This window comes from Caenorhabditis elegans, chromosome III (genome assembly GCF_000002985.6).
Source record: "Caenorhabditis elegans chromosome III".
Taxonomy (NCBI): domain Eukaryota; kingdom Metazoa; phylum Nematoda; class Chromadorea; order Rhabditida; family Rhabditidae; genus Caenorhabditis; species Caenorhabditis elegans.
Genome location: NC_003281.10, coordinates 10,967,143 through 10,991,967, shown reverse-complemented (window position 1 = coordinate 10,991,967; position 24,825 = coordinate 10,967,143). Strand labels below are relative to the sequence as shown.

The 24,825-nt window shown below is 42.6% G+C and overlaps 4 protein-coding genes, 6 non-coding genes and 1 pseudogene across 11 annotated transcripts; 6 read left to right on the top strand and 5 right to left on the bottom strand.

Annotated features, from left to right (window-relative positions):
- Positions 1–51: 51 nt before the first annotated feature.
- Positions 52–22,024, bottom strand: dhc-4 (Dynein heavy chain linker domain-containing protein; the record flags this gene model as incomplete). The annotated part of the gene is made up of 35 exons (NM_001351931.2): positions 52–228; positions 273–334; positions 791–1,237; positions 1,906–2,133; positions 2,494–2,620; positions 3,149–3,374; positions 3,430–3,583; positions 3,632–3,908; positions 10,124–10,329; positions 10,385–10,630; positions 11,155–11,238; positions 11,281–11,415; positions 11,480–12,073; positions 12,114–12,192; positions 12,484–12,758; positions 12,803–13,069; positions 13,129–13,542; positions 14,269–14,830; positions 15,644–16,266; positions 16,794–16,907; positions 16,957–17,409; positions 17,653–17,767; positions 17,809–18,109; positions 18,201–18,306; positions 18,354–18,489; positions 18,538–18,821; positions 18,870–19,185; positions 19,228–19,430; positions 19,974–20,219; positions 20,274–20,397; positions 20,669–20,791; positions 20,848–20,947; positions 21,157–21,290; positions 21,335–21,623; positions 21,991–22,024. The coding sequence occupies 35 exons, from the start codon at positions 22,022–22,024 to the stop codon at positions 129–131; spliced, it is 8,184 nt and encodes a 2,727-aa protein (NP_001338793.1). The 3' UTR covers positions 52–128.
- W05B2.8 lies at positions 2,188–2,289 on the bottom strand. The gene has a single exon (NR_002649.1). It is a non-coding gene; the product is annotated as a small nuclear RNA W05B2.8 (small nuclear RNA).
- Positions 4,095–5,160, top strand: col-94 (Nematode cuticle collagen N-terminal domain-containing protein). Its single transcript, NM_001382994.2, has 2 exons — positions 4,095–4,218; positions 4,268–5,160. The coding sequence occupies exons 1-2, from the start codon at positions 4,138–4,140 to the stop codon at positions 5,099–5,101; spliced, it is 915 nt and encodes a 304-aa protein (NP_001370010.1). The 5' UTR covers positions 4,095–4,137; the 3' UTR covers positions 5,102–5,160.
- Positions 6,359–7,416, top strand: col-93 (Nematode cuticle collagen N-terminal domain-containing protein). The gene is made up of 2 exons (NM_001382993.2): positions 6,359–6,464; positions 6,522–7,416. The coding sequence occupies exons 1-2, from the start codon at positions 6,384–6,386 to the stop codon at positions 7,353–7,355; spliced, it is 915 nt and encodes a 304-aa protein (NP_001370098.1). The 5' UTR covers positions 6,359–6,383; the 3' UTR covers positions 7,356–7,416.
- col-92 (Nematode cuticle collagen N-terminal domain-containing protein) lies at positions 8,715–9,829 on the top strand. The gene is made up of 2 exons (NM_067007.7): positions 8,715–8,822; positions 8,935–9,829. The coding sequence occupies exons 1-2, from the start codon at positions 8,742–8,744 to the stop codon at positions 9,766–9,768; spliced, it is 915 nt and encodes a 304-aa protein (NP_499408.1). The 5' UTR covers positions 8,715–8,741; the 3' UTR covers positions 9,769–9,829.
- On the bottom strand, positions 10,686–10,798 carry W05B2.12. The gene has a single exon (NR_052723.1). It is a non-coding gene; the product is annotated as an Unclassified non-coding RNA W05B2.12 (non-coding RNA).
- W05B2.11 lies at positions 12,157–12,306 on the top strand. Its single transcript, NR_052722.1, has one exon. It is a non-coding gene; the product is annotated as an Unclassified non-coding RNA W05B2.11 (non-coding RNA).
- Positions 15,222–15,287, bottom strand: W05B2.10. Its single transcript, NR_052721.1, has one exon. It is a non-coding gene; the product is annotated as an Unclassified non-coding RNA W05B2.10 (non-coding RNA).
- W05B2.9 lies at positions 15,222–15,305 on the top strand. Its single transcript, NR_003436.1, has one exon. It is a non-coding gene; the product is annotated as a small nucleolar RNA W05B2.9 (small nucleolar RNA).
- Positions 22,025–22,495: 471 nt separating the features above from the next.
- W05B2.3 lies at positions 22,496–24,189 on the top strand (annotated as a pseudogene). The gene is made up of 3 exons: positions 22,496–22,528; positions 22,575–23,025; positions 23,629–24,189. Coding segments are annotated over exons 1-3 (1,045 nt in total).
- A 437-nt stretch (positions 24,190–24,626) lies between these two features.
- W05B2.13 lies at positions 24,627–24,776 on the bottom strand. The gene has a single exon (NR_052720.1). It is a non-coding gene; the product is annotated as an Unclassified non-coding RNA W05B2.13 (non-coding RNA).
- Between the last annotated feature and the right edge of the window lie 49 nt (positions 24,777–24,825).

The following is a 24,825-nucleotide window of genomic DNA, read 5'->3' as shown; positions in this document are numbered from 1 at the left end:
TAAGCCTAAGCCTAAGCCTAAAATAAATAAATAAATCAGAAAAAAAAATTAAAAGCTGATCAATTTTTATTGTGCTCGAAAGTACAAATATTTGAATTTATTGAATTTTCAAAAACTTCCGAAAAATGTCAAAAGGCCGACGCAATTTGCATGGCTTTTCTAGTCAAATCACGAGATTCGAGAATGTCGGCGGCGGTGAACTCGCCAAGAAGGCTTGATAGCTCGTTTCTGCAAATTTTAAAGATGGTTTTCGTGGTGGGACCCAAAAATACCTCTCAATTTTCTCTCTGTCTTCGATAGGTTCCAATGGGATTGAAACCACAATTACTTCCATCTGAAATTTGAAATTTAGAAGCAGTTGTGGGTCTCGCAACGATATGAGGGTTGTTCAGCCACAACCGCGTAAATAGGAAATTGGTGGCCGAGTTTTTTCTTGAAATTTCTAAGCCACGGTCACTGAAGCTACAAATTAACTTTCTTTCAATATGAATTTTAGAGAAAGTTTGAAAAAATTCCCGCTCTAAATTTTGGGAGTTTCTAGGACTGCCCTATGTTTTTAGTAATTTTCATATTAAACACTTCTGGAAATTTCTAGGCTTTTTCAATTATTTAATGGTGGCCGAACTTTTCCAATGCTTCGAAATTTTGTAGGCCACGGTCGTCTAGACCCCAAAAAGGCGGAGGGGTTTCACTGTTTCCTAGGCCACCGAGGCGATCACGTTTCCATTTCTTGAGTCCGGCTCCAAAATCGATGGCCGAACTTTCCCCCAAAATTTCTAGGCCACCTTACCAATTTCCGTATCTGATCAGGTATATGCCCCAGATTCTTGGCCACAAACACGAATAAAATGTCATCGGGCAGCTCGAGAGGCTTATTGTGATAGCACACCTCCTTCTCCTCACTTTTCATTAAAATCTCATACATCTCGGGAGGCGGCACCTCTGTCAAATTGTAGAATACAGTCGGAACAATCGAATAAACATGTTTCTGAAGTGACACGGCCATTTGGGGTTCCTTCCACGTTAGCGGTGGACTAATGTCGAGATATGTGGCACCGGGAAGCACTGAGCGCACGTTTTGGAGCAGTGAGTCAGTTGTAGACAGGAAAAGACAGAAACGACGGGAGGATTTGAGGGTACGGAGGATCCGATTGATAACGTTTGAGGAGGAAGCCATAGAGGAATCGAATTGTACATTTTGCGAGGTCAAATGGGAAGTGCACATAGAGACACAAATCTGGAAGAAAATACAGATTTTTTGGGAAAACTTGGGCTTTCATGGTAGGCAGGCACGGTTCTAGGGTCTGACGCCTGCCTGAAACCTGTTCGCCTTACGCAGGACTTTACCTATTTTCTGAATTTTGACGTGAATTTTTAAATTTCAATTATTCTCATTACTATCAATTTGTTAAAAAAATCTAATTAAGAAATAAAACATAAGTTGACGTATGCCTTACAGCATAAGGCGCGTATTCAGGCGAAAGGCAGGCGGAGGTCGCCTTATGGTCAGGCAGGCAGGCGCTCACATGAAGACAGGCATGCGTTTTAACGCCTACGTGGAAGCCTTAGGAAAACATTTCCTTATTTGGCTTCCCGGCCGCGAAAAGGAAAACTCGGCTGGCAATTTGTTTGTTCTCAAAATTTTATTTTTTGAGCAAAAAACATAGGAAATTAATTTTTTAAAATCCTCATTTTTTGGTGAATTTCCCTACTTTGCTTTGCGGCCGCAAAAAGTGGATAACTCGGCCACCAATTTTTGCCGGTCGACTACGGTGGAACTAGCATTTAAATTTAAGCATATAATGCACAAATATTCAGTATTTTCAAAATCTCAAAAGTCCGCCCAATTTAAAAAAAAAGTATCATAAAACCTACTACCATCATTCAACACCAGTTTCAACTCACCAAAGTGACCGCCTTCTCCTGACAAAGCAAATGTGCTCGATGAATTGCGAAGAGCAACGTGTTACCAACCAGCTCCTTCTGCTTTTTCTCATTTTGCTTCAACTGGCTCTTCCAACGTTTTCTATGTGGCTCCAAGGCGGCAAGTAGGTCACCACTTCTCAGGCGGTAGTCACACAAACGACGGTCATTTGCCAAAACTTGTTCGTTTTCCCGAATGAGGACGGTTAGCTGGAACAATTTTTTAAAACTAGGTAAAGGCAGGCAGGCATTCAAAATTTGTCGAAAAATTTGGAACGCTTCACGAATTTGCGTGTCATCCTTGCGCAGGGGCCATGCTAATCTTCTCTGTATTGTTCCAATTTTAGTATATGTTCTCGGAAGAACGAAATACTAGCGGGTAGGGGCTGTTTATATAGGGGCAGTAAGGAGTGTAGCAGACATGTCATGGGTTCCGCTGGGGGCTATGGGAGAGGCTGTTGGGGGAGGAGGCAGAGATGGAGGCTGGGAAAAGAGGAGGGGATGCAGAGAAAAAGGGGAATGGACGGGGATTGCGAAACACCCGGAATATGAGAGATTTTGAGCGCAAACCTTTTCCACATCGCTTTTCAACTGTTGCATTTCGCTGGACTCGTTTTCGAACCGCACCTCGGTTTGTCGAATGTGCTCGCGGAGCTCCTTGCTCTCCTCGACTTGTTCTTCCATTACTCGAAGTGTGCTGGAAAATTGGGATTGGGTGTTAGGCTTAAAATGAATGGGCTTAAAAATTGGAGCACCAGAAAACCAGGATAAGCCGGAGCTTCGGAACAAACAGGATCCGACGCTTAATCCGAATACATCCCAGAAGACCCAGGACCACCAAGATGAGATGAACCTCCAGGGACCCCAGGGCGACTAAAACAAAGCGGAGCTTCTGAACAGCCTGGAGGTGTCACAGCTTTATCCAGATTCCCTAAAAAGCCTGGATGGAATCTGCAGGCGAGCCTAGATAAGAAGAAAGCCGTAAATCCTGAGGGGGCCCTGAAAACGCAGGCCCCTCGGATCTTTCGAACAAACTATCTTATAGAACAACCCATGCCCCGGGACCTTTGAAGAAGTTCCAGAGACTCTGAACCGACACCTTGTCTTTCTAGGATCTCCGAGGTCTTGAGGATCATGGGATTTATTAGCCTGTCTGAAATGTTTAAAGCCCGAAAATCTCTGGACCTTCTCTCAAGATCTCTATGAAGATCCTCCAAAAACTCACCAAGCCAACTCCAAAAACGCTCCGATCCATCGGCAAAGACACGCGCACACCACCGACTCGTGTTCGATCTTGTTTGCGTTGAACTCGGCTCGATCCACGTATTTCTTCAGTACCTTCATCTGGTCCACCGTCAAAATATCCGCGTCACAAGTGGCCAGCTTGATGAAAAACGCCTTGTCGCTCACAAATTTTAAGGATTCCGTCCAGGCTTCTGCCGCGTGCCGTTCTGTAACAATTATTTTGAGTACCTGAAGCAATTCTGAAAGCGCTGAAAAATCTACTTGGCTTGAAGTTCGGCTCGAAAATAGTGCGAAGCATCTCACAGCACAAACGTATTCCCACTGAAGGCTTTGTGATCTTCGATAGAGTTTTGATGTCTGTATTTGAGAACTTGAGCAGCTCTTCTACACACTTCCGGAATTCTTCTTGTGGTGCCTGAAAAAAACATGTTTGATTTTTCAAATCCCTCAACTCAAAGCCTACCGAAACCATTGCTTCTACCGTAGTTTTCAACGCTGCTTCCTCGGCCCTCATGGTTTCCAGATTGGTAGCCTTTACAGCAACCAGCTCGGAGAGCACCTCCATTCGAGCGCCTTTGGTATTTCTCTCCCGATTCATCTTGGACAACATGGTCTCCTTCTCCACAATTCTCCGCTGCACAGCCTCAATATCCACCTCTTTCCCCATTTCTGCGAGTTTTTCAATTTGTTCGCAGGTGTGAAGGGCTTCATTTAGCCGTGTGCCTTCTGCTACTAGTTCTCTGAAAGTTGTAAGTTGACAGTATCATGACCTTCAGATAGGTATGATCATGCAGTAAGGTAATGCGGAAGTGTTTACGATCGGTTATCTTCTTCTTTTTCAGGGACACTTCTCTAGAGGAGAAGGAAGGGGTTACACAAAAGAGTGTGTAAAACTGTATAAGGGGTTGGGCTAGGCTAGCGCAGGTATAAAAGGAATCATCAATGACATGTTAGACACCTCATCTGAAAATGGACGAGAAACAACGCCTTCAGGCTTACCGCTTCGTCGCCTACTCGGCTGTTACCTTCTCCACTGTCGCAGTTTTCTCGGTTAGTTTTCAAGTTTTTCAGCCAGGTTCTAATCAAAATATCTTTACAGCTGTGCATCACCCTTCCATTGGTGTACAACTATGTTGATGGAATCAAGACCCAGATCAACCATGAGATCAAGTTCTGCAAGCACTCTGCTCGTGACATTTTCGCTGAGGTGAACCACATCCGTGGATCTCCAAAGAACGCTTCCCGTTTCGCCCGTCAAGCTGGATATGGAACCGATGAGGCTGTTGAGACCGGAAACACCGGATCCCAAGGAGGATCATGCTCTGGATGCTGCCTTCCAGGAGCCGCTGGACCAGCCGGAACCCCAGGAAAGCCAGGAAGACCAGGACGTCCAGGAGCAGCTGGACTTCCAGGAAACCCAGGACGCCCACCAGCACAGCCATGTGAGCCAATCACCCCACCACCATGCAAGCCATGCCCACAAGGACCAGCTGGAGCCCCAGGAGCCCCAGGACCACAAGGAGATGCCGGAGCACCAGGACAAGCCGGACAAGGATCAGGAGCCGGAGCCCCAGGACCAGCTGGACCAAAGGGAGCCCCAGGAGCCCCAGGAAACCCAGGACAAGCCGGAGCCCCAGGACAACCAGGATCCGACGCTCAATCCGAGTCTTCTCCAGGAGCCCCAGGACAAGCCGGACCACAAGGACCACCAGGACCAGCTGGATCCCCAGGAGCACCAGGAGGACCAGGACAAGCCGGAGCCCCAGGACCAAAGGGACCATCAGGAGCCCCAGGACAGCCAGGAGCCGACGGAAACCCAGGAGCCCCAGGACAGCCAGGACAATCTGGAGGTGCCGGAGAGAAGGGAATCTGTCCAAAGTACTGCGCCATCGACGGAGGAGTCTTCTTCGAGGACGGAACCCGCAGAAAGTAAATGTCAGATTTATTTCTTCCGATCAAATAAACAGATTTCATTTCAATCTTGCGTAATTTCTTCTTTTTCTCTTTTATTTCTTCTCACAGTACACATGAATCTCCTTCGGTTACGTCGGTTTTTCATAGACAAAGAGGCGAAACTAAGAGATACGGAAAGTGAAAGTAGCTGCCGTTGCGGGTGTTTGGTTTGCAAAATAGTTAAGTAGCCACATAAAGACGGACAAATTGAAAGGAAGCGCCTTGTGCGGTAGGCGCTTGAATTTTTTAGAATGGTTAATTGATGAAGCTAAAGAAATTATTGTAAAGAGTCTTTTATTATACAAAAAAGGAATGGCCCAAGTTGTGTTGAAAATTAGTGTAGGGTTAATTCTCTTACTAATTATTTTCTTGTGAAGTATGAATAAACTGGTGTCGTTGTATTTAGTTGATAAGCAAGTTGCATGAAAAATCCTTGGATATTCCATTTGATCCAAGAAAAGGCCTTGATTTGAATAAAACAATTATTATCGTAAATGGGGAAATGTTTAAACATGCATAACCCAAAAACTGTGATAGTTAGCAAAATACTCTTGACTATCAAAATGTTGCCGAATACTTTTTCTAGTTCTAATACTGTCCAAATTATGTAATTCTATTCAGTTGAAAGTTACAGCAACTGACATCCGGTGGGTCTGTATTTTGAATAGACTAGAATTGCTTAATAAATCACAACTTTAAACTTATGTTAGGTATTTTCATGAAGCAAAGCTTGGCAAGAAAATAATCACAGTTTTATACTTTTTTCTTTTGAAAAGTTGGAGATATGTGAACTCAACAAATGTGTTTTCAATCCCATAAAATTCAGAACATCTCGAGAAACTCCGATTGTTTTTTCTTGCCCTAGTCGACTCTATAAGATTGACATCAAATGAGACTGAAGCACTTGACCAGACTAATTTGAAACCTAATCTACTTCTATAACCTTCAGAACACAACCATCACAACAGTTCATGGTCACTTGTCGCTGGCTGGCAGCTACTTCCTTATCACTTCCTTTTCTTTAATTCTCCAATTTTCCCCGGCATCTTCAATGCCAATGGCGCAACTAAAATGACTATTTGAGAAAAAAAAATTGAAAAAGAAGGAACAAACGATTTCTGAACACTCTGCAAACCTAATCTACACTCTCCACCCATTACAGTTTGAGTGTAAATTTAATACAATACAGTTTAACGGAACTGAACACTATATAATGGGGTTGTGGGGACGGGTAAAACGCGCACTTGCCCATCTTTATTGCAATGGAGGAGCAACAACGTCTTCAGGCTTACCGCTTTGTCGCCTACTCGGCTGTTACCTTCTCGGTTGTCGCCGTTTTCTCGGTAAGTTTGAATTCTTTGCACTCTACATTTTAGTTAATTGAATATGGAATATTTTAGCTGTGCATCACCCTTCCATTGGTGTACAACTATGTTGATGGAATCAAGACCCAGATCAACCATGAGATCAAGTTCTGCAAGCACTCTGCTCGTGACATTTTCGCTGAGGTGAACCACATCCGTGGATCTCCAAAGAACGCTTCCCGTTTCGCCCGTCAAGCTGGATACGGAACCGATGAGGCTGTTGAGACCGGAAACACCGGATCCCAAGGAGGATCATGCTCTGGATGCTGCCTTCCAGGAGCCGCTGGACCAGCCGGAACCCCAGGAAAGCCAGGAAGACCAGGACGTCCAGGAGCAGCTGGACTTCCAGGAAACCCAGGACGCCCACCAGCACAACCATGTGAGCCAATCACCCCACCACCATGCAAGCCATGCCCACAAGGACCAGCTGGAGCCCCAGGAGCCCCAGGACCACAAGGAGATGCCGGAGCACCAGGACAAGCCGGGCAAGGATCAGGAGCCGGAGCCCCAGGACCAGCCGGACCAAAGGGAGCCCCAGGAGCCCCAGGAAACCCAGGACAAGCTGGAGCCCCAGGACAACCAGGATCCGACGCTCAATCCGAGTCTTCTCCAGGAGCCCCAGGACAAGCCGGACCACAAGGACCACCAGGACCAGCTGGATCCCCAGGAGCCCCAGGAGGACCAGGACAAGCCGGAGCCCCAGGACCAAAGGGACCATCAGGAGCCCCAGGACAGCCAGGAGCCGACGGAAACCCAGGAGCCCCAGGACAGCCAGGACAATCTGGAGGTGCCGGAGAGAAGGGAATCTGTCCAAAGTACTGCGCCATCGACGGAGGAGTATTCTTCGAGGACGGAACCCGCAGAAAGTAAACACTCAGGAAGATTTAGTTCTTTACCGTCTAGTCATTTTTAATCGAATAAAAACATTTCATTTCAATTTTTCAATTTCTTTAAAGAATTTATTTGACAGGTCTTATTACTTGTGGTTTTTGAAACTGGAAATCTATTTAAGCATAATTAATACAACACGAAGCAATACGTCAGTTATTTAATTATATCAAAGTAAAAATTGTAAGAACACAACTTATAATCCCAATAAACGACTTATATTCTATCGGGATTAATGCTGGTTGTATGTGTCACAAGGTAGTGACACCCTGAATCTCTGAAATTGTTTTGTAATTGCTTTGAAACCTCATCTGGCAAAAATTTACCATGATTTTATTGTATAAATCGGGAAACTACAAAAACCAATCAAAATACTATATCACAGCTAAAAATCGCGTTCTCTCTCAATTTATTGGTGTAAAGGAATTCTTAAAGTTATTAATGAATAAGCTTCAAATGTAATCTGGTTTTAGACGGAAAGTACTGATGCCAATGACAAGCAAATTGATGAAACATAGTAAAGAAACAATATCGTAGATTCAACTAATAAATATTAGTCCAAATCTATTACCGTATTTCATTGATTAGTTTCGCACGAAAGACTAACTTTTAAGAGCTCTATGTAGAAGATAATTTTATGACAAAAAACTCGATTTGAAACCATCTGATCCATAAAATGTCAAGCTTATTCTATCTTAAAAGAAAATTTAACAAACTTTTGCCTGCCTATCAACATGCCACTAAGAGGTTTTGAGAAGGCTCCATTTAAGCTACAATAGAGGAAATACGGTAGCCTATTACTTCCAAATCAATCAATTCAAGGCTTGAAGAAGGAGTACCGTATACGGGGAAATTCCACTAGTTCAAAAAAAACCAAATATGATACATAGTAATAAAATTCAATAAAAAATCTAGATTTAATATGATTGTTTTGAAAATTAAAAAAATCTCAATTTGCATCAAATATGCGACAGAACTATACTTTTTTTGAAGTTTTACTATGATACTTGGCCTTTTCGGCACCATAGAAATGATTTTTTATTAATTTCCCCACTGACGCTACTCCACTTTTTAAAAATGAACTCCCAAAATGCATTACCGTTCCAATATATCAATTAGGATGTTCCTCCTCTAATTTCATTGAGACTTCTTCTCATAGTCATTGACTTTTGACTTCCTTCTTTTGTCAAGTATCACACAAAATTGTTTGCGATGACCCATATTGTAAGAAGTGCCATTCTTCTACGATTTTTTCCATTTTTTTTTCTTCTGTCCTATTACAATATCAAAACGTTTTACACTCTATGTATGGGTATAAAAGAACGGGTTAAGAGTGACAGAACGTCAGTTGGATCATCTCATTCAGCAATGGACGAGAAGCAACGTCTTCAGGCTTACCGCTTTGTCGCCTATTCGGCTGTTACCTTCTCGGTTGTTGCCGTTTTCTCGGTACGTTATCTCCGACTTTGACTCTGCAAAGGATACAGTGCCCACTAGTTTTCTAGAATAGTTTATATAAATTGTTTAAATGCTACCAAACTTTGAACTGAAAATATTACAGCTGTGCATCACCCTTCCATTGGTGTACAACTATGTTGACGGAATCAAGACCCAGATCAACCATGAGATCAAGTTCTGCAAGCACTCTGCTCGTGACATTTTCGCTGAGGTGAACCACATCCGTGGATCTCCAAAGAACGCTTCCCGTTTCGCCCGTCAAGCTGGATATGGAACCGATGAGGCTGTTGAGACCGGAAACACCGGATCCCAAGGAGGATCATGCTCTGGATGCTGCCTTCCAGGAGCCGCTGGACCAGCCGGAACCCCAGGAAAGCCAGGAAGACCAGGACGTCCAGGAGCAGCTGGACTTCCAGGAAACCCAGGACGCCCACCAGCACAGCCATGTGAGCCAATCACCCCACCACCATGCAAGCCATGCCCACAAGGACCAGCTGGAGCCCCAGGAGCCCCAGGACCACAAGGAGATGCCGGAGCACCAGGACAAGCCGGACAAGGATCAGGAGCCGGAGCCCCAGGACCAGCTGGACCAAAGGGAGCCCCAGGAGCCCCAGGAAACCCAGGACAAGCCGGAGCCCCAGGACAACCAGGATCCGACGCTCAATCCGAGTCTTCTCCAGGGGCCCCAGGACAAGCCGGACCACAAGGACCACCAGGACCAGCTGGATCCCCAGGAGCACCAGGAGGACCAGGACAAGCCGGAGCCCCAGGACCAAAGGGACCATCAGGAGCCCCAGGACAGCCAGGAGCCGACGGAAACCCAGGAGCCCCAGGACAGCCAGGACAATCTGGAGGTGCCGGAGAGAAGGGAATCTGTCCAAAGTACTGCGCCATCGACGGAGGAGTCTTCTTCGAGGACGGAACCCGCAGAAAGTAAATGTCAGATTTATTTCTTCCGATCAAATAAACAGATTTCATTTCAATCTTGCGTAATTTCTTCTTTTTCTCTTTTATTTCTTCTCACAGTACACATGAATCTCCTTCGGTTACGTCGGTTTTTCATAGACAAAGAGGCGAAACTAAGAGATACGGAAAGTGAAAGTAGCTGCCGTTGCGGGGGCTTGGTTTGCAGAACAGTTAAGTAGCCATAACAAGACATAAAAATTGTGTTTTTTTACCAAATTTTTGAAAGTTTCTGTGATCATCTGAATAAGTTAGAGGATCTGATGAAAAGGGAATCTGTCTAAAGTACTGCGCCATTGCCCGAGGAGTGGGCCCTCTAATCAACTCACTTTTTCTGTTCCCTGAACACAATTTGAAAGCAATCAGCAACTTCAAACAGCTGACTAAATACGGTACCATACAATGCAATTCCTATTGATTGAAGATACTTCTTTACAATAAAGAAAGTGGACACTATTATCTGAGCAGCTTCGTCAACTTTGCAATCCGAAATTATCTTTGAAACTTTTGATAGTAATTCTGATTTTTCGATTGTCTGTAAAAAGTTGTTTAGAAAAAAAATAGTTTAGAAAAAACGACAAATACAGTACCGGGACATGGAAAATGGTGCACCAAGAGAAGTCTGTCTTAAACTGCGGATCCACAAGAAACATGACATGAAGTGCATCGAAAATCCGTGCTTCTAAAACTTTTCGCAAAGCCTGTGGCTCCTTGAGGGTCTCCACAGGGAGATATTTGCACATTCGTTGCCCCGGAAGTCGTAATCCAATAGTTTGCATTTGTGTAGCCAAATTCTTTTCGCACTCGATTAACTGTTCACCCATTGTGTGAAGTTGCTGAATTAGGTTGGGATCATTAAGAGGGGAGAATAAAGAGAATGTAGTTTAATTTAATTAGTTGAAACTATGTGTTAAAAGGAAAAGAGGCAATAAAATAAATGTTAGCAGAAGCTTGAACTTTGGTTAAACTCCGAGGTTGATTAACTTAAATGTATGTCATTCAAAACTGAAATTGTCAACTGTAAGAATCTGATATCATTTTGCTACGGACATCTGGGAATTGAGCAAAATTTTTCAAACATCGGAAAAGTTGAGTTTACTACTCTGGTTAGTCATATTTCAGAAACACAGGATATAAAAAATTTGCCAACTATGACTTTTTTGAACTTAATCTGAATTCAAACTTTTTGTTTTGAACTTTTGCTTCATCTCACATAATCAGGGTTACAGTTTTATGAAATGCTAAATTTCTCATTTTTCGACTGTGAAATAAAACAATTGTGTGAAGAAATGTTTGGCTAAAAAAACGTCCTGCACAACGTTTAAACCCCATCAAGGCTAAATCATTCCCTGTCACTTACTTCATCAGACACCAAATGCTGGGTATTCGGGCACTCAATCCATAACTTGATCTGCTCCATCCATCTCGGCTCCACCTTTTCGTACTGAACAAATTATGCATCTAATAAAAATTCCACGAAACTTACACAAAAATCGAGGTGAACAAGGATCACGACATGCTGATTCGTATTTGCGATGATGTTTATAGCGCGGCTCAATGCATATTCCCATCTTGAAATGAAGGTGTCGTAGCAGGTAGCGTCAACTTGCATGTGCATCATCTTAAAATGTGAGTTCAACTTTTTTCTTGATTGAATTAAAATCAAATTATATAAAATTACCTACCGTTGCATTGCAAGCTACACATGCCGCCTTCACTACCTGAGTCCTTCCACTATTCGGCGGAGCAGTGAGCACCATATGCTCCGACGCTTGACGGATCACTCTCATCACTCTCTGAACCCATCCGCTGGTTTCCCAATCAACGAATAGCCTGACACGATCCTTTGTGTGGTTTCTGTGATGCTCGAAGAGAAAGTTCTCGATGCTCCTTTGGAATTGAACTCTATCCACCACTGGTTCATAAGCTAGCCCATCGACGACATCGTGAGCATCTACTTCCGAATAGATCAAATCAAACATGTCAAGTGAAGCAGTCATCCTCTTTTCGACACCTTCTTCCTCTTCTTCCTCTTCCGAGATTTGAGCGATGTGTTTGAGGATCGCTTGAAATGCTGTGTTAAAATTCTCATCTATCAAGGTCTCGAACTGTTGTGCAAATGTCGCCCGGTGAATAGGATCTATTGCATCACCGATGACTCGTGCCGACTCATGGATGAACAGTCGGAGGAGAGCATCCGGATCCGGGCAGTTGTCGGGGAAGGCGAAGAAGAACGATTTGGCAAGGCGGGTAGCTAGGGCCATTGAAGACAGGTTTTCCTGGAAATTGGTTAGATCTTGGAACCATGCAATTTCTTACCACATAAGGTTTGCGAACAATTTCCACAATACACGACGAGAATGACTCCAGAATGTGATGATACTCGGAGCTGAATGATCTGAAAAAAAAATGAATGGGATGATTCTGTAATAGAAAGAAATCAGTCAATCTGAAAGATTTTGTAAAAGTTTTGATTTTTTGATAGGAGCTTTGGAGCTCAATGCCAGACTTTGGCGAGACCTCGAAACTGGATGTTTCAAGATTTGACCACTTTTTGGACTATTTTACTTTGATTCCTGCAGACAGACTCAAAGGCTGTGCCAAGGCCTGACCGAAGCCCAAACTATAGAACGTTATCCAAAATTGGCCCAAGTTTCCCCACTTTTTGTTAAAATAAAATGATAATTACTTTGCTGTAAAATTCGCGGCGATCAAACTCTGCACCAATGGTTTCTGATCCTTAAACTTAGTCGACGCAGGCATCGCAATCCCAACAAAAGTTGAAGCCAATGCCTTTGTCTTGTGAAGCCACGCGTAATCTTCCTCGTCAGTTATTATAATCATTCGGATTTGAGCATCAGAATTGCAGAGTTTCCCGTCCTTCCAGTAGGTCTTGTGATCGACGAAGAACTCAATGATCGGGAGAAGAGGCTCCGTGAATGAGAAGCGGTCGATTACTATGTACTGAAATTTTAAACACTTTTCAAATTATTTTCTTTAAAGCTAACCAATTGTTTGCTCTGATGAGCCCGCTCACAGGTGCCCACGACATCTGCAAACTTCTTCTGAGCCACGTCATTTCCAACACGTGACTTTCCATCCAGCCATAAAAACTCTACAGTTAAATCTCCAACCGTTGAGCTTAAAAACTTGGAGATCATCTTAACAAACATGGTTTTCCTGGAGTACGGAGGGCCGTGGACGAGAATATTGTGGCCTGAAGCTAGAAGGCGGATGCTGTAGAACAGAAGGCGATCCATGTTTGGTGTGACTATCTGGAAAGTGGGGTGGGGTTGGATTGCACAATTTTTTTTTAAGTCTCTATAAAACTCACCATAATATTTCCAATTGCACTGTCCTTATCAATAGAGCTCTGACAAAATGGCTCGTCCTCCCATCTGACAAGTTTTGTGGCGTCTTGATAAGAAATCTTCCAATTACAAATATCATCAGGCATCTGAATGGACAGCTTCTCTCGAATTGCTCCAAGAGCTCGTCCCATGTACTTTTCCACTTTTCCCTGATCATCGGCAAAAATTGATATAAAATTTGCAGTCGCCAATACTACAGTAATCCGTAGCGTATCATTTACTGACGTGATACGAGAAGTCGGAATAACCTCGGTAAGGTCATGATAAATGACTTGAAATAGAGTGGAGGGCCAGAGAAACGTGGATTTGAAATGGGAAGCCATTGGTGAAAGAATGCGATCCACAAGTTCGTCCATTATTTCCACAAGCGAGATTTTCTAAAAATTTGATCTATGTAATAGTAGTTTTAGCGGGAATTCAAATTTTTCGAAAAAAAAATAGGCGGGATATTTGAACTTTCTAATAAAAATTCGGTGGGAGCACAAGTTTTGTCGGGAATTTGAATTTTCTGAGGTATATTTAGCGAGGATTCAATATTTCTGAGAAAAATTTTGAGAGGAGTTAAAATTTCTTCCGAAAATTTTTGCGGAAATTCAAATCTTTTGGAAAAAATTTGGCGGGAATTCAAATTTTCTATGAACATTTTGGGTCTCTCAAATATTTTTAATTGGCGGGTATTCAAATTTTCTTCATAAGAACATTTTTTTGCGAAAACTAAAATTATCTCTAAAAGGTGTAGCGGGAATTCAACATTTCTAAGAAAAAATTTGCCAAGAGCCCAAGTTTTGTCGGAAATTGAAATTTTCTGAGAAAATTTTTTACGAGAGCAGAAATTCAAATGTTCTTTTTAAAAAATTTCGACAGGTAAAATTTTTTTCTCAATAAACATTTTGGCAGGTAACGCAAATATTTTGGAAAAAAAACTCTGTTCAATTTTTTTTGGAGTTCAAATTTTTTGAAAATATTTTGTGAGGAATTCAATCAAATTTTATAAGAAAAAGTTTGGCGGGAACTAAAGTTTTCCAAAAAAATTCTTGGCAAAAATTCAAAATTTCTGCCAAAATTTTAGAGGGAATTAAAATTTTCTATACACCATAACTCACATTAAATAGCTCGGTGTACTTCTTGTGCCAAACCTTCCGCCAGCTCCTTGCCACATCCATTTTCAAGTTCTCATTAACCACATGGAACGGGATATCAAACTTTTTCACAGTGTTCAAATGAAATCCCTCCTCATCCGGTATACACATCAAAAATTGCACATTTTCCTGCGGCCAGTAAGTACTTCCATCATCCAAAGTGAGAAACGGTGGTGTTTGAGCAGAGTATCCATCTTTCTTGAGGAATAACGGTGAAATAAACGGAAAAATGTTCCAGAACTCGGAGAATCCGTAGAACACCACGATAGTGTTGATGGTTACAGAGCTAGTGGAAATTGTGGAGTGATAGCTCCGCTCGCTGTCGGATCCCCCATTTCCGGTGGTGGCAGGTGACAGAACTTCGAAAAGGATTCCTGATTGGGTAGCTGCAAACTCGTCGGATCGAGTGACCATCTGGTCTCGGACGAAGACATCTGTGTAGACCCAAATTATTTTCTCCGGGAAGTTTTGGAGGGTTTCTTTCAGGGTCTCTTTTGCCAATGAGCCAACGCACCCGGATATTTCCCTGCAAAAATTTTTAGGTATTTTAATCATACAAGATGAAGGCCTACGTACTTTCAATTTTCGTCTAACATTTTATTTTTTCGTCTAACATTTGTCAATTTTCGTCTTCTGTTTTTTCGCCTTTTCTGAAAATTCGAAAACGTTTGTTTTTTATTTTTGATATTTCGGGTTCTCTCGAATAAAAGGAACGAAAATTATTTCCGGGTGTATCAATTATCTGGTCTAGACATAAGGTGACCCTTCCCGGTTCACGGTCACATGAGACGTCTCCATGTCATCGGCGAAGAGTCATTGTCACATTCAGCGGAACCCCTACACTGTCTGCTGCGTATCTACAGGCCCCTATATAAGTGAGTAACCAAACCAGTATGTGCTATCCGGTAAACCGCCACCTGCGATGATGAGAATCATGCTAATCATGAAGAGACTCGTCAGTCTCCAACCTCCATGTTGTAAAACAATCGATAGCTGAGCAGAGAGATTATTCATTTTGACTAAATTCATAGGTGTTTGGATGACAAATTCTGGGTCTTGAAGGGAGAGATTTCAGCGTTCAGAGAAATGTTCCGGAGCTATTTCCCCTAGTTGTCTTACATGCAAAACTAATTTTCAATTGGTGTATAGGGATTCAAGACTAAAAGAGGAAATACGGTTACTGATTCCGAACTTTTTCCTCAGATTTTCGGGGTGTTAAAAAATTGTGGTGTCTAGGTCTAGGTCTAGATGTAGGTAGGATCTAGGTGTTTAGCCTAATTTTGTTTAATTTTCAAATAGTTAGGCTTGAAGACTATTGAAAGCCCAAATTTTTTCTTACCGATTGCGAATCTTGGCTCCAATCTTCTCCAAGAGCACTGAATGCGGTGAAGATGGTGGCTGACCAGTGGAAACCAGTTGAGCCGGAAGTTTCGGGATTGAAGAGGTTCTTACACTCGACAAGGGGCTTGTCTCAAACTTAAACGCCGGAGAAACTTCAACAAATTCGTGAAATACTCCGAGATGCTCGACTGCAATGTTAGTGGGCAGTTGATTCTTGATCTCATCAGTAGACGACAGGAATAGCCTTGGAAAGGATGTTACCTGGCTTGCAAGGATTTTGAAAAGCTTGAAGATCAACTGAGAGTCCAATAGATCAACGTTTTCCAGCAGCACAAACCAGCTCGACATCGCAATACCCTTGGTGACTCGCTCCAAAAACGCCGGCTCCAGGAGCTGGTGGGAATTTACTATCCGTAAGTTGGAGCACATACAATTGGCGAGCCTGAGCACAAATGACCGCGTTGAGCACATTTCTCCAATCAAGAGCACAATATGCCCACTGCTCCAGGAGTCAGCAAGAGACCTAGGGATGAAACGATTAATTTCAGTAGAATATACGAAATCAACTGTGAGCAGGGACTGCCGTTGAACGCTTCTGTGCTGGATGTAGTAGGTTTTTTCCTGAAAAACAAAACTGGGGTTACCTCTATTATTAGTTCACCTCATGCTCTTTTAATAGGATTAGTGCAGAACTAATCTAAAACTAAGCTAGGCAGACTAAAACTACATAGACATTTTTCTAATATCCATCAAACCAGTGATTGTAATCTTGCAATCTTATTCTGAACAATGTACGTTTTGTCCTGAAAATAACTATAAAGTACCCACTCAAAATTTTACAGTAACCTAAAGTTACGATTCCCATACTCTTTCGATAACCTACAGCACTATAACTGTTCAAAACTTTACAAAACCGCAACCCTATTTTAATTTTGCTAAGCCAAAGCCTAATTCTAAGCCTAAACCTAAACCTAAGCCTAAGACTGAACCTAGGCCTAAGCCGAAGCCTAAGCCTAACCCTAACCCTAACCCTAAGCCTGAGCCTACGCTTAAGCCGAAGCCTAAGCCTGAGCCTGAGCTTAAGCCTAAGCCTAAGCCCCTACCCCACACTTATCCCCTCAAGTCTACTGTAACCCAGAACAGCATACCACTCTGCTCAAAAACAAAGGATCCAGTGTCTGCCGGGTCTCGATGAGCTCCGCCACATTTGCTCCAACGCGGCTCGCCGCTTTCGATCGATCCTGTCGCTCGTAGGTGATAATCTAATTGTTTTTTTAATACAATTTTTTAAGACAATCTCCGCCAACTCACATCTGTCAACTTTGATGCAAAAGCTTGTTCGATGCTCCGAATAAGCTCACACGGCTCCTGTGATTCGATTTCTGACTTTGTGAGGTCTACAGTAACCTTTTCCTCCAAAAGATCCACCATTTCCAGCTGATTTCTCCGGTTGAAACAAAGCCGTCTGAGAGATGGGAAGCAGTCTTTTAGAAGCAATTTCAAACGGGTTTCTATAGAAGTTGTTGAGAAAAGGTTCAACAAATGAACTTCTGATGAGAGGCACAGCCGAGCATTGTTCATTCGCATACCGTCTAGAAGTCCACGAACACCTTGAATTATTATTGAAACCATTGAATTGATTTTTTGGATCCAGCAAGGAAGGTGTGGAAGTTGCATTACTCGATAGATTGTTTCGTCTTTTAGAACGTTCCGCTCGATTTTTATGAAATATTTCGCGCAGGTCCGCAGTAATTCGTATTCTTTCTGAATTACAATTTTGTGGGTTTCTAAAATTTTTTGGTCATTTCTTCGATAATTTTTTATCAATTTTTGACAAATTTCAAAAATTTTTCGCAGTTTCTGACCAATTTTAAATGAGTTCGGCAATGACAAATTTCGAGAAATTTTAGCAACTTTTGGCATTTTTTTTATAATTTTCTGCAATTTACGAAAACTTTTGGAGACTGTTTCTTTTGTTTTCAAAATTTTCGCAAAAAAATCCCGAACCTGCAAGGTATCCCGGCATGTCACAAAAATATTGGCGACCCTCATCCATTTCTGTTGAGTTTCACACCAAGCCTTGAGGATCTTCTCGGCACGGGCGGTCCACTCTATCCATTGCCTAAAATATTAATAATTAGTGGAACCCTTGTCCATTCTTACGGCAAAGAATCATCAGTGATCTGTTCAACGTTGGTCATATGTTTCAATGTGTTTATATCGTTTTGAACTCGATGGTGCAGCTCGCTGAGCTTCAACGCCAACGAGAGCTTCCATTGGACATAGCACCGCATTTCAAGAGGTTCTTGACTCCAAAATGTGACAATCGCGTGAAGCTGATCGGCTGCGGTGGCTTCACGTTCCGCAGAGAATGCAATTGGCTTGAGCTGCTGGAGATGGGCTTCAAGGCCCAGCTCACAGATTTGGGCGATGGAGCTATTGGCATATGGAGTTAGGTCGAAGCCTGAAATTTGGAGCATAGCTCACCGAAAAGATAGGCACCAAACCTAACATAAGCCTAAACCTACACCTAACAAATACAATAAATCACTCACCAACAATCTCTGACATCCTCAACCAGTGAGCATCCAGAAGCCTCCTACACGACATAACCTCGGCTACCGCGAAATTTTTCTTGAAGGCGTCCACTTCATTTCTGGCCTGAAACTTGAATTTTCCCTTATCGATGCGATGCGATAAAAACATACATATGCAATAAAATGCTTGGCGGCTCTATGAGTTGTCAGAGAGCTCTCAAAAATCGATAATTGAATTGTGAACTGATCGATGAAGTTTCGGCTAGCATCAATGTTCACCAGCGTCCGACGAGACTCGAAAAATGCGCTGAAACTTTGAATTTGGGCTCTTATTTTCCCTCCATTTTCCACCTACTTAACATGCTTATAATACCCACTGGTCGCCTCAAAAAGACTCTGGAGTGACCCGATTTCTCCTACGAAATGTCTCATTTTTGTCACATCCGACACCTGAATATCGACCGCTGTCTCGAACTTGTTCAGGTCTTCAATTTCCGTAATCAAGTTGTCCAACATAGGCCTTAACTTGGCCATTTGTGTCAGGTAGTTGTCCACTTCCTGGGGGTTACCCATTGTTTGGACGATTTTCAGCTTTTCCATGGCTTTTTGTACATTTGACATTACTTTTGACTGTTTTTTCTGGAAATTTTAAATTCTTTGATTCACAGACTTGATCACAAATCTTACTGTCACAAAATGCAAAAACGTAGAAATCCGTTTCTGGAAGAAGTGAGCGTGGTCGTTGATGCACTGGGGAAGAGAAAGCCGGAGAGAGGCAAGCTGAAGTAGTGTATCCAGCTGGGAGGTGTCCAGAGAAATGTGCTGGGTGATCTCGAAAACTTTATCATAAACCTCCACGAACTGCCTGACACTGTCTCCGATCTCATTTTGGAGCATCAAGTCCACCTGTGCCTTGTTGCTCAGCATCATGGACGGGTCTATGGACCGGTATTGCAGGGCTCTGTCGTATTTTCGAAAGTCGTGGAGCAACTTGTTCAAGAGCCTGAAAATTTAGTGTAGGATAATGTCGGATCCCAGTACTTACGTCGTAAACTTTCTGCGAATAGCCATTTTCAGTTGATTTCTGAAGCTCCGGATCCGACGGTCCACCTCTGACCAGACACTTTCCAGACGAAGCACAAAACATCGGATGGTGAGAAGTTTGACGGCTTTGGTGAGCCTAATTTGAAGATGAGTGGAGTCGTCGTACATTTTGATTAGCTCTTCTTCGGTGAGCTTTGGGGAGACCTGGAATTGAAATTCAAATTTTCTGAAAAATTTTTTGGCGGTAAATTCCAATTTTATTTTCAAATTCCTGAGTTTTGAGGTGACCTTCTCTTAAGGTCCTCTTTCAAATATAGCACGTGGTGTCAGGCTGTCTGATTGCCGCTTGATCTACAAAAAATGCGGGAATTTTTCTCCCAGAAAAATGTGACGTCAGCACGTTTTTAATCATGTCAGTAACACAATTTTGGCGGGAAATTCGAATATTCCCAGGAAAAAATTTTTACTACAGATTAAAATTATTACTGAGAAAAACATTTAACGAGAAATTTGAATTTTCTAAGAAAAATGTTGGCGGAAAATTCAGATTTTAATGAGAGAACATTTTCTGAGAAACATAATTTATGCGGGGAATTCAAATTTTCTGAGAGAAACATTTTGGCGAAACTTCAAATCCTCTGAGAAAAAATTGGCGGTAAGTTTCAAATTTTCTGAGAACTTTTTGTCAGAAATTCCCAGTTTGGCGGGAAACTAAAATTTTGAGGAAAAAGGTACCCCCCACAATACCTTATAATCATCGATCAAAAACGCATAGGGCTGTATAAAAGGATGATGCACAATAAGCTCATGAGACAACACCTCCACACATATCATTGCCTCTTCTTGCCACGTCTCACAATCTTCAGTCGACATGCGGACATTCTCTAGAGCACACATGACACTTATGGGCTCTTTGAGCAAAAGTCGGATTTGCTCCGAATTCACCCATAGCTTACGGTCCACAATCATACAGTCGATGGAGAGAAACGCCGGCTGAAATTCGTAGGTTGTCTTCGTTTCGTTCGGCAATCTTTATAAGGTAATTACCTTATTCCTTAAGGTCTTCAAATATGCCTGAATTGTGCCAAAAGCCGCGTTTGTCGTCTCTTGAACAATACAATTTTGAACAATATTTCGTTTTTTCTCATCCCTCCAATTCTTTTTGAGCAACCTGGAAAAATGTGCAACTTTCGGCGATGCCTGGCAACTAGAGCTTCCATGAAGGTTTTAAAACACCTGTCTGCCAGACCTTAAGGCGACCTACGCCTGCCTCTCGCCTCAATACGCGCCTTATGCTGAAGTTCACAAGAACATTTGATTTTCAAAAATTGATAGGAATCAGAAAATTCACGTCAAAATGCAGAAAATAGGCGAAAGGCCGGAGTGAGGCGGGTAGATTTCAAGCAGGCGTCAGGCCCATGGGAGCCTTACTAGCAACTCACTTCATATTGATTTCCTGTGAGAATTCCAGGACCTTCGTCAGAGTAACCTCTCGGAATTTTTTGATTGGAATATTTCCGACTTCCGGGTCAATTAGCTCGTTGACTTCGAATATTAATCCTTTTCTGAAATTGATTTTTCGAGTTGCCGATAAATTTTAGAATTTTAGAATTTTAAATACCGATTTTCGAAAAATATGCGAATTTTCATTGCGGCTAATGACTGGGATCGAAGAAGAATTTCACGGTTGTTTTTGACGTGATGATGGTATTTTTCGATTTCTGAAAATAAAGTTCAACAGCTTCAAGCCTTTCAGAGCAATTGGTTCTACGTGGCCGCGATATAAAAAACTCGGCCATCGCCCTTAAAACAATCGCAAGTCAATGTTCAAAATGTTTCAGAAAGATGTGACATGATAAATCAAAGATAAATTGCTGGCCGAGTTTTGCGTTTTCTAGGCCATGTAGCAAAAACCACTATGTCAACTCACTATTCAACCTTGCGAGCTCATCTTTTACTCTTTTCTGATACCCATCTGCCACGTTTTCTATCAACGCGTATCTTTCCGCACAATCCATGAGCTCCTCCAGTTCTTGAGCAATTCTCTCGTTTTTCGGGCTCAACCTGGAAAACTCGATTTTGTACTCCTCTCGAATACTTTGACTTACTTATGAACCCTCTGAAAACTCCATTCAACACGTGGCTTCAATGGATGCTTCTTGAGCACGTAGTACCATAACTTGGCCACATAAATGCTCTCATCGCGATTTTTTTCGCGGAGCCGCCGGAATTTTTTCTTGGCCTCCTGTTGCTCAACGTGCCATTTTAGGAATTGTTTACGACAGATTTTTGGGATTTTTCGGCTTTCCCGCCGGAGCCGGTCCTCGTAGGCAAGTTGATGCCAACTTTTCTGCTCAACGACTCGGTGGATTGTCAGGTAGCGGGTGTGCTTTCGGACTGAAAAATTTTGGGTTTTTTTAAAATTGTTGGAATTTTGAAATTTTCAAGATGTAGACATGTCGAAAATCTTAAAAATTTCAAGATTTTTGCTATTACAGTTTGAATATCGGCAAATTTTGGTTTACCGAGCTTCTGCCAAAACTTCCAGTTTCAGAAACTTTTAAAACGTTTATTCACGAAGTTTTTTGCCAACTTTTAAATTTTCAAGTTGCAAAAAATCCAAAAATTAAAAAAAAACTTGTGCAAAAATCTGAGATTTCTAAAATGCCAAATTTGTGATAACTCCAAATAATTTTTAATCGACAATTTGTTTTCATTTCCCAGTTGCCGAAAACTCAAAAGTTCCATAGTAAAGAGTACTTACGCTTGAAATGCTCTTTTTCCAGTAGATTCGGCATTAGTAACGGGCGGCTCGGAGCAAAATGAGACCTGTGGAGCACCCCCGGGCTCAGAGGCGTTCAAGCAGAAACGTTGGACCGGAAATCAGGTTAGTGGGAAAATTAGGAATAAGCACATGGAATTTTAATTATAATAGTAATACATTAAATGTGAAAATTTCCGGCAAATCGGCAAACCGGCAAAACGGCAATTGCCGCCTACCCTTGATCTGATTAATAAATTTGAAAAAAAAACTGGGGTATCCAGTACATTTTATAGATCTTACTTTTTTCAATAAAAAATGTGTTTTATATGCATTCATTTTATTTTAGTTTTGATTGCGCTTTGAACTTTTAACGTGAAAAATATATAAAAATCAACTTTTTTTAATTAAAAAAATTGAATTTTGAAAAAATGTATTTCAAAATTCCAAAAGGATTCATTTCTCTATTAGCAAATCAGTTCCAATCGATTTCGTGATCAGAATCAGTATGGAAGAAATTCAAGCGATCAAAGAAGGAAAAGTGAGTTTCTGTGAAGCAGGAAATTCACAATTTCCCTCAATTTCAGATAATCGCAAAGCGTTGGAAAATCGTTGAAAAACTCGGCGAAGGTGGTATGGGTGCAGTGTTCAAAGTCCGAGACCTGACCCGCTTCCAGACGTACGCCGCAATGAAGGTCGAGGGGGACGTGAGTGACGGAGGTATTCTGAAGCTGGAGGCTCACGTGCTCAAATCACTGGCTCCACTGCCGTTTTGTGCAAGATTGATGGATGCTGGCGATCGAACATCGTATTGTTTCATCGTGATGACACTTCTTGGGAAGGATCTGATGGCTCATAAACGGGATGCGAACACTCCGAGATTCTGTGAGCAGACGACTCTTCGTCTCGCGATGGCCACTTTGTTCGCTATCAAACAGATTCATGAAGTGGGATTCACTCATCGGGATATTAAGCCGGGAAATTGTGTGACCGGAGTTCATGGGAGTGACGCTAAAAACGTCTATCTTATTGACTATGGTAATTTTTTTGAAGGTGTTTTCGCTTTAAAACTACGGTATCGGGTCTCGACACGACAATATTTTGTTCAAGGCGAAACGGTGTGTGCCTTTAAATGAGTACTGTAACTTTCAGTTTTTCTCTCTGTTGCTTTTCTTCTCGAAAAAAGCGTAGATTATGAAAAACTGGGATTTAAAGCAGGGGTGTGCGGCAAATTTGCCGAATATGCCGAATTTGCCGTTTGCCGAGCTCGGCAAATTTCGAAATTTGCCGCACACGTCAAAAAATTGACAGTGCAATTTTGACTAAAACCATTGATTTTTTCGCCAAAAATTTAGTAAAATGACACAAAATTGAGTTATTTTGATGCTTAAGCAGACATACTACACTGAACTTATTCAGAAACCAGATGAGTGTTAAGAATTCAGTAGTTTTGGTGCTCCAAAAAACATCAAAATGTATCAAATTTTTCCGAGTTTGCCGAGCTCGGCAAATTTTGAGATTTGCCGCACACCCCTGATTTAAAGTAATCTTAAAAGCCTTGTCGCACCCGACACACAAGTTCGTCGTGTCGAGACCCGAAACCGTATTTTTGGCTGAAAAATCACACCACACTTTGTTCAGGCATGGTCCGCCAATTCACCGCCAAACGAGAGAACGGAGAGGCCGCACTCCGCAGAGCTCGAGCCGGCGAGCAACTCTTCCGTGGAACTCCTCGATACTGCAGCATGAACGTTCACAATCGGACGCGTCGATGATCTCTGGTCGTGGCTCTACATGCTCATCGAGCTTCATTGTGGGCTCCCGTGGCGCCGACTGACCGATGAGAAGGAGATTATGGACGCGAAGATTGCATGCTCCATGGAAACTTTGTTGAAAGGGTGTCCCAAGGAATTTGCGAATATTCACAAGTACCTGGAGACACTGGAATACAAGAGCCGCCCGGATTATTTCGGCCTGTGGAGCGAGTGCTTTGCCGGTTTCAAGAGAGTCCGTGGATCGTTCTTTGGCCGATTCGAGTGGGAGCTTGGGAAGGGCGGTGTTGAGGAGATGTTCACGGCTCTGTCGATCAGTGAGAAGAGAGCTCCGAATGATTACAAGGTGGCGACAAAGATGCAAATGGCGAAGAAGATCTGGCCGTATGCAGATTCTGCTCATTTCAAGAAGAAGATTCTCAATCTTTGAACTGTGACCGATCCTGACCCTGAAAATGAAGATTTGTGATAAAAAACAATGACCAATAACAGATTTTTACTACATCAGGCGATTTACAATAAATGTATGACATTTTCCAAAAAAATGAAAAACCTAAACCCCAGCGGGGCTCGAACCCTGGTCTTGTGAGCGGCAGACGTCCCCCTACCCTACTGAGCCGCGCAGACGCCTACCATCTCCTTAAGCGTCTGAGTGGCTCAGTGGCTAAAAGGGATGACTGAGGCTCTAAAGGCCACTGGTTCAAACCCCGTTAGTAGTTTTTTTGGTTTTTTGGCCCCGCGGGGTGTCGGCCGCTTGGAGCTTCTAGTCAATTTGGGCACCTAACAAAAGCTCTCCTGAGCCAGCCAGCCAGCCAGATCCACTTTCCACCAGTGTCTCCTACTAACCTCACATCTTGTCCTATATGCTTGTCAACAATCAAAGTGCTAGTGGACACACGACATGAGACGGTTTCTCACATTACCATCTATATCCACTTGCGTGTGAGCTCTCGCTCGGAGCTCTTCCCCCCCCCCCCCTCTCCTCTACTCCTCACAACTCCCGCCAAAAACTTGAAGTGGGGTCACTATATTTATTTACCATTCTTCTTCTTCTTTTTCTCACTCA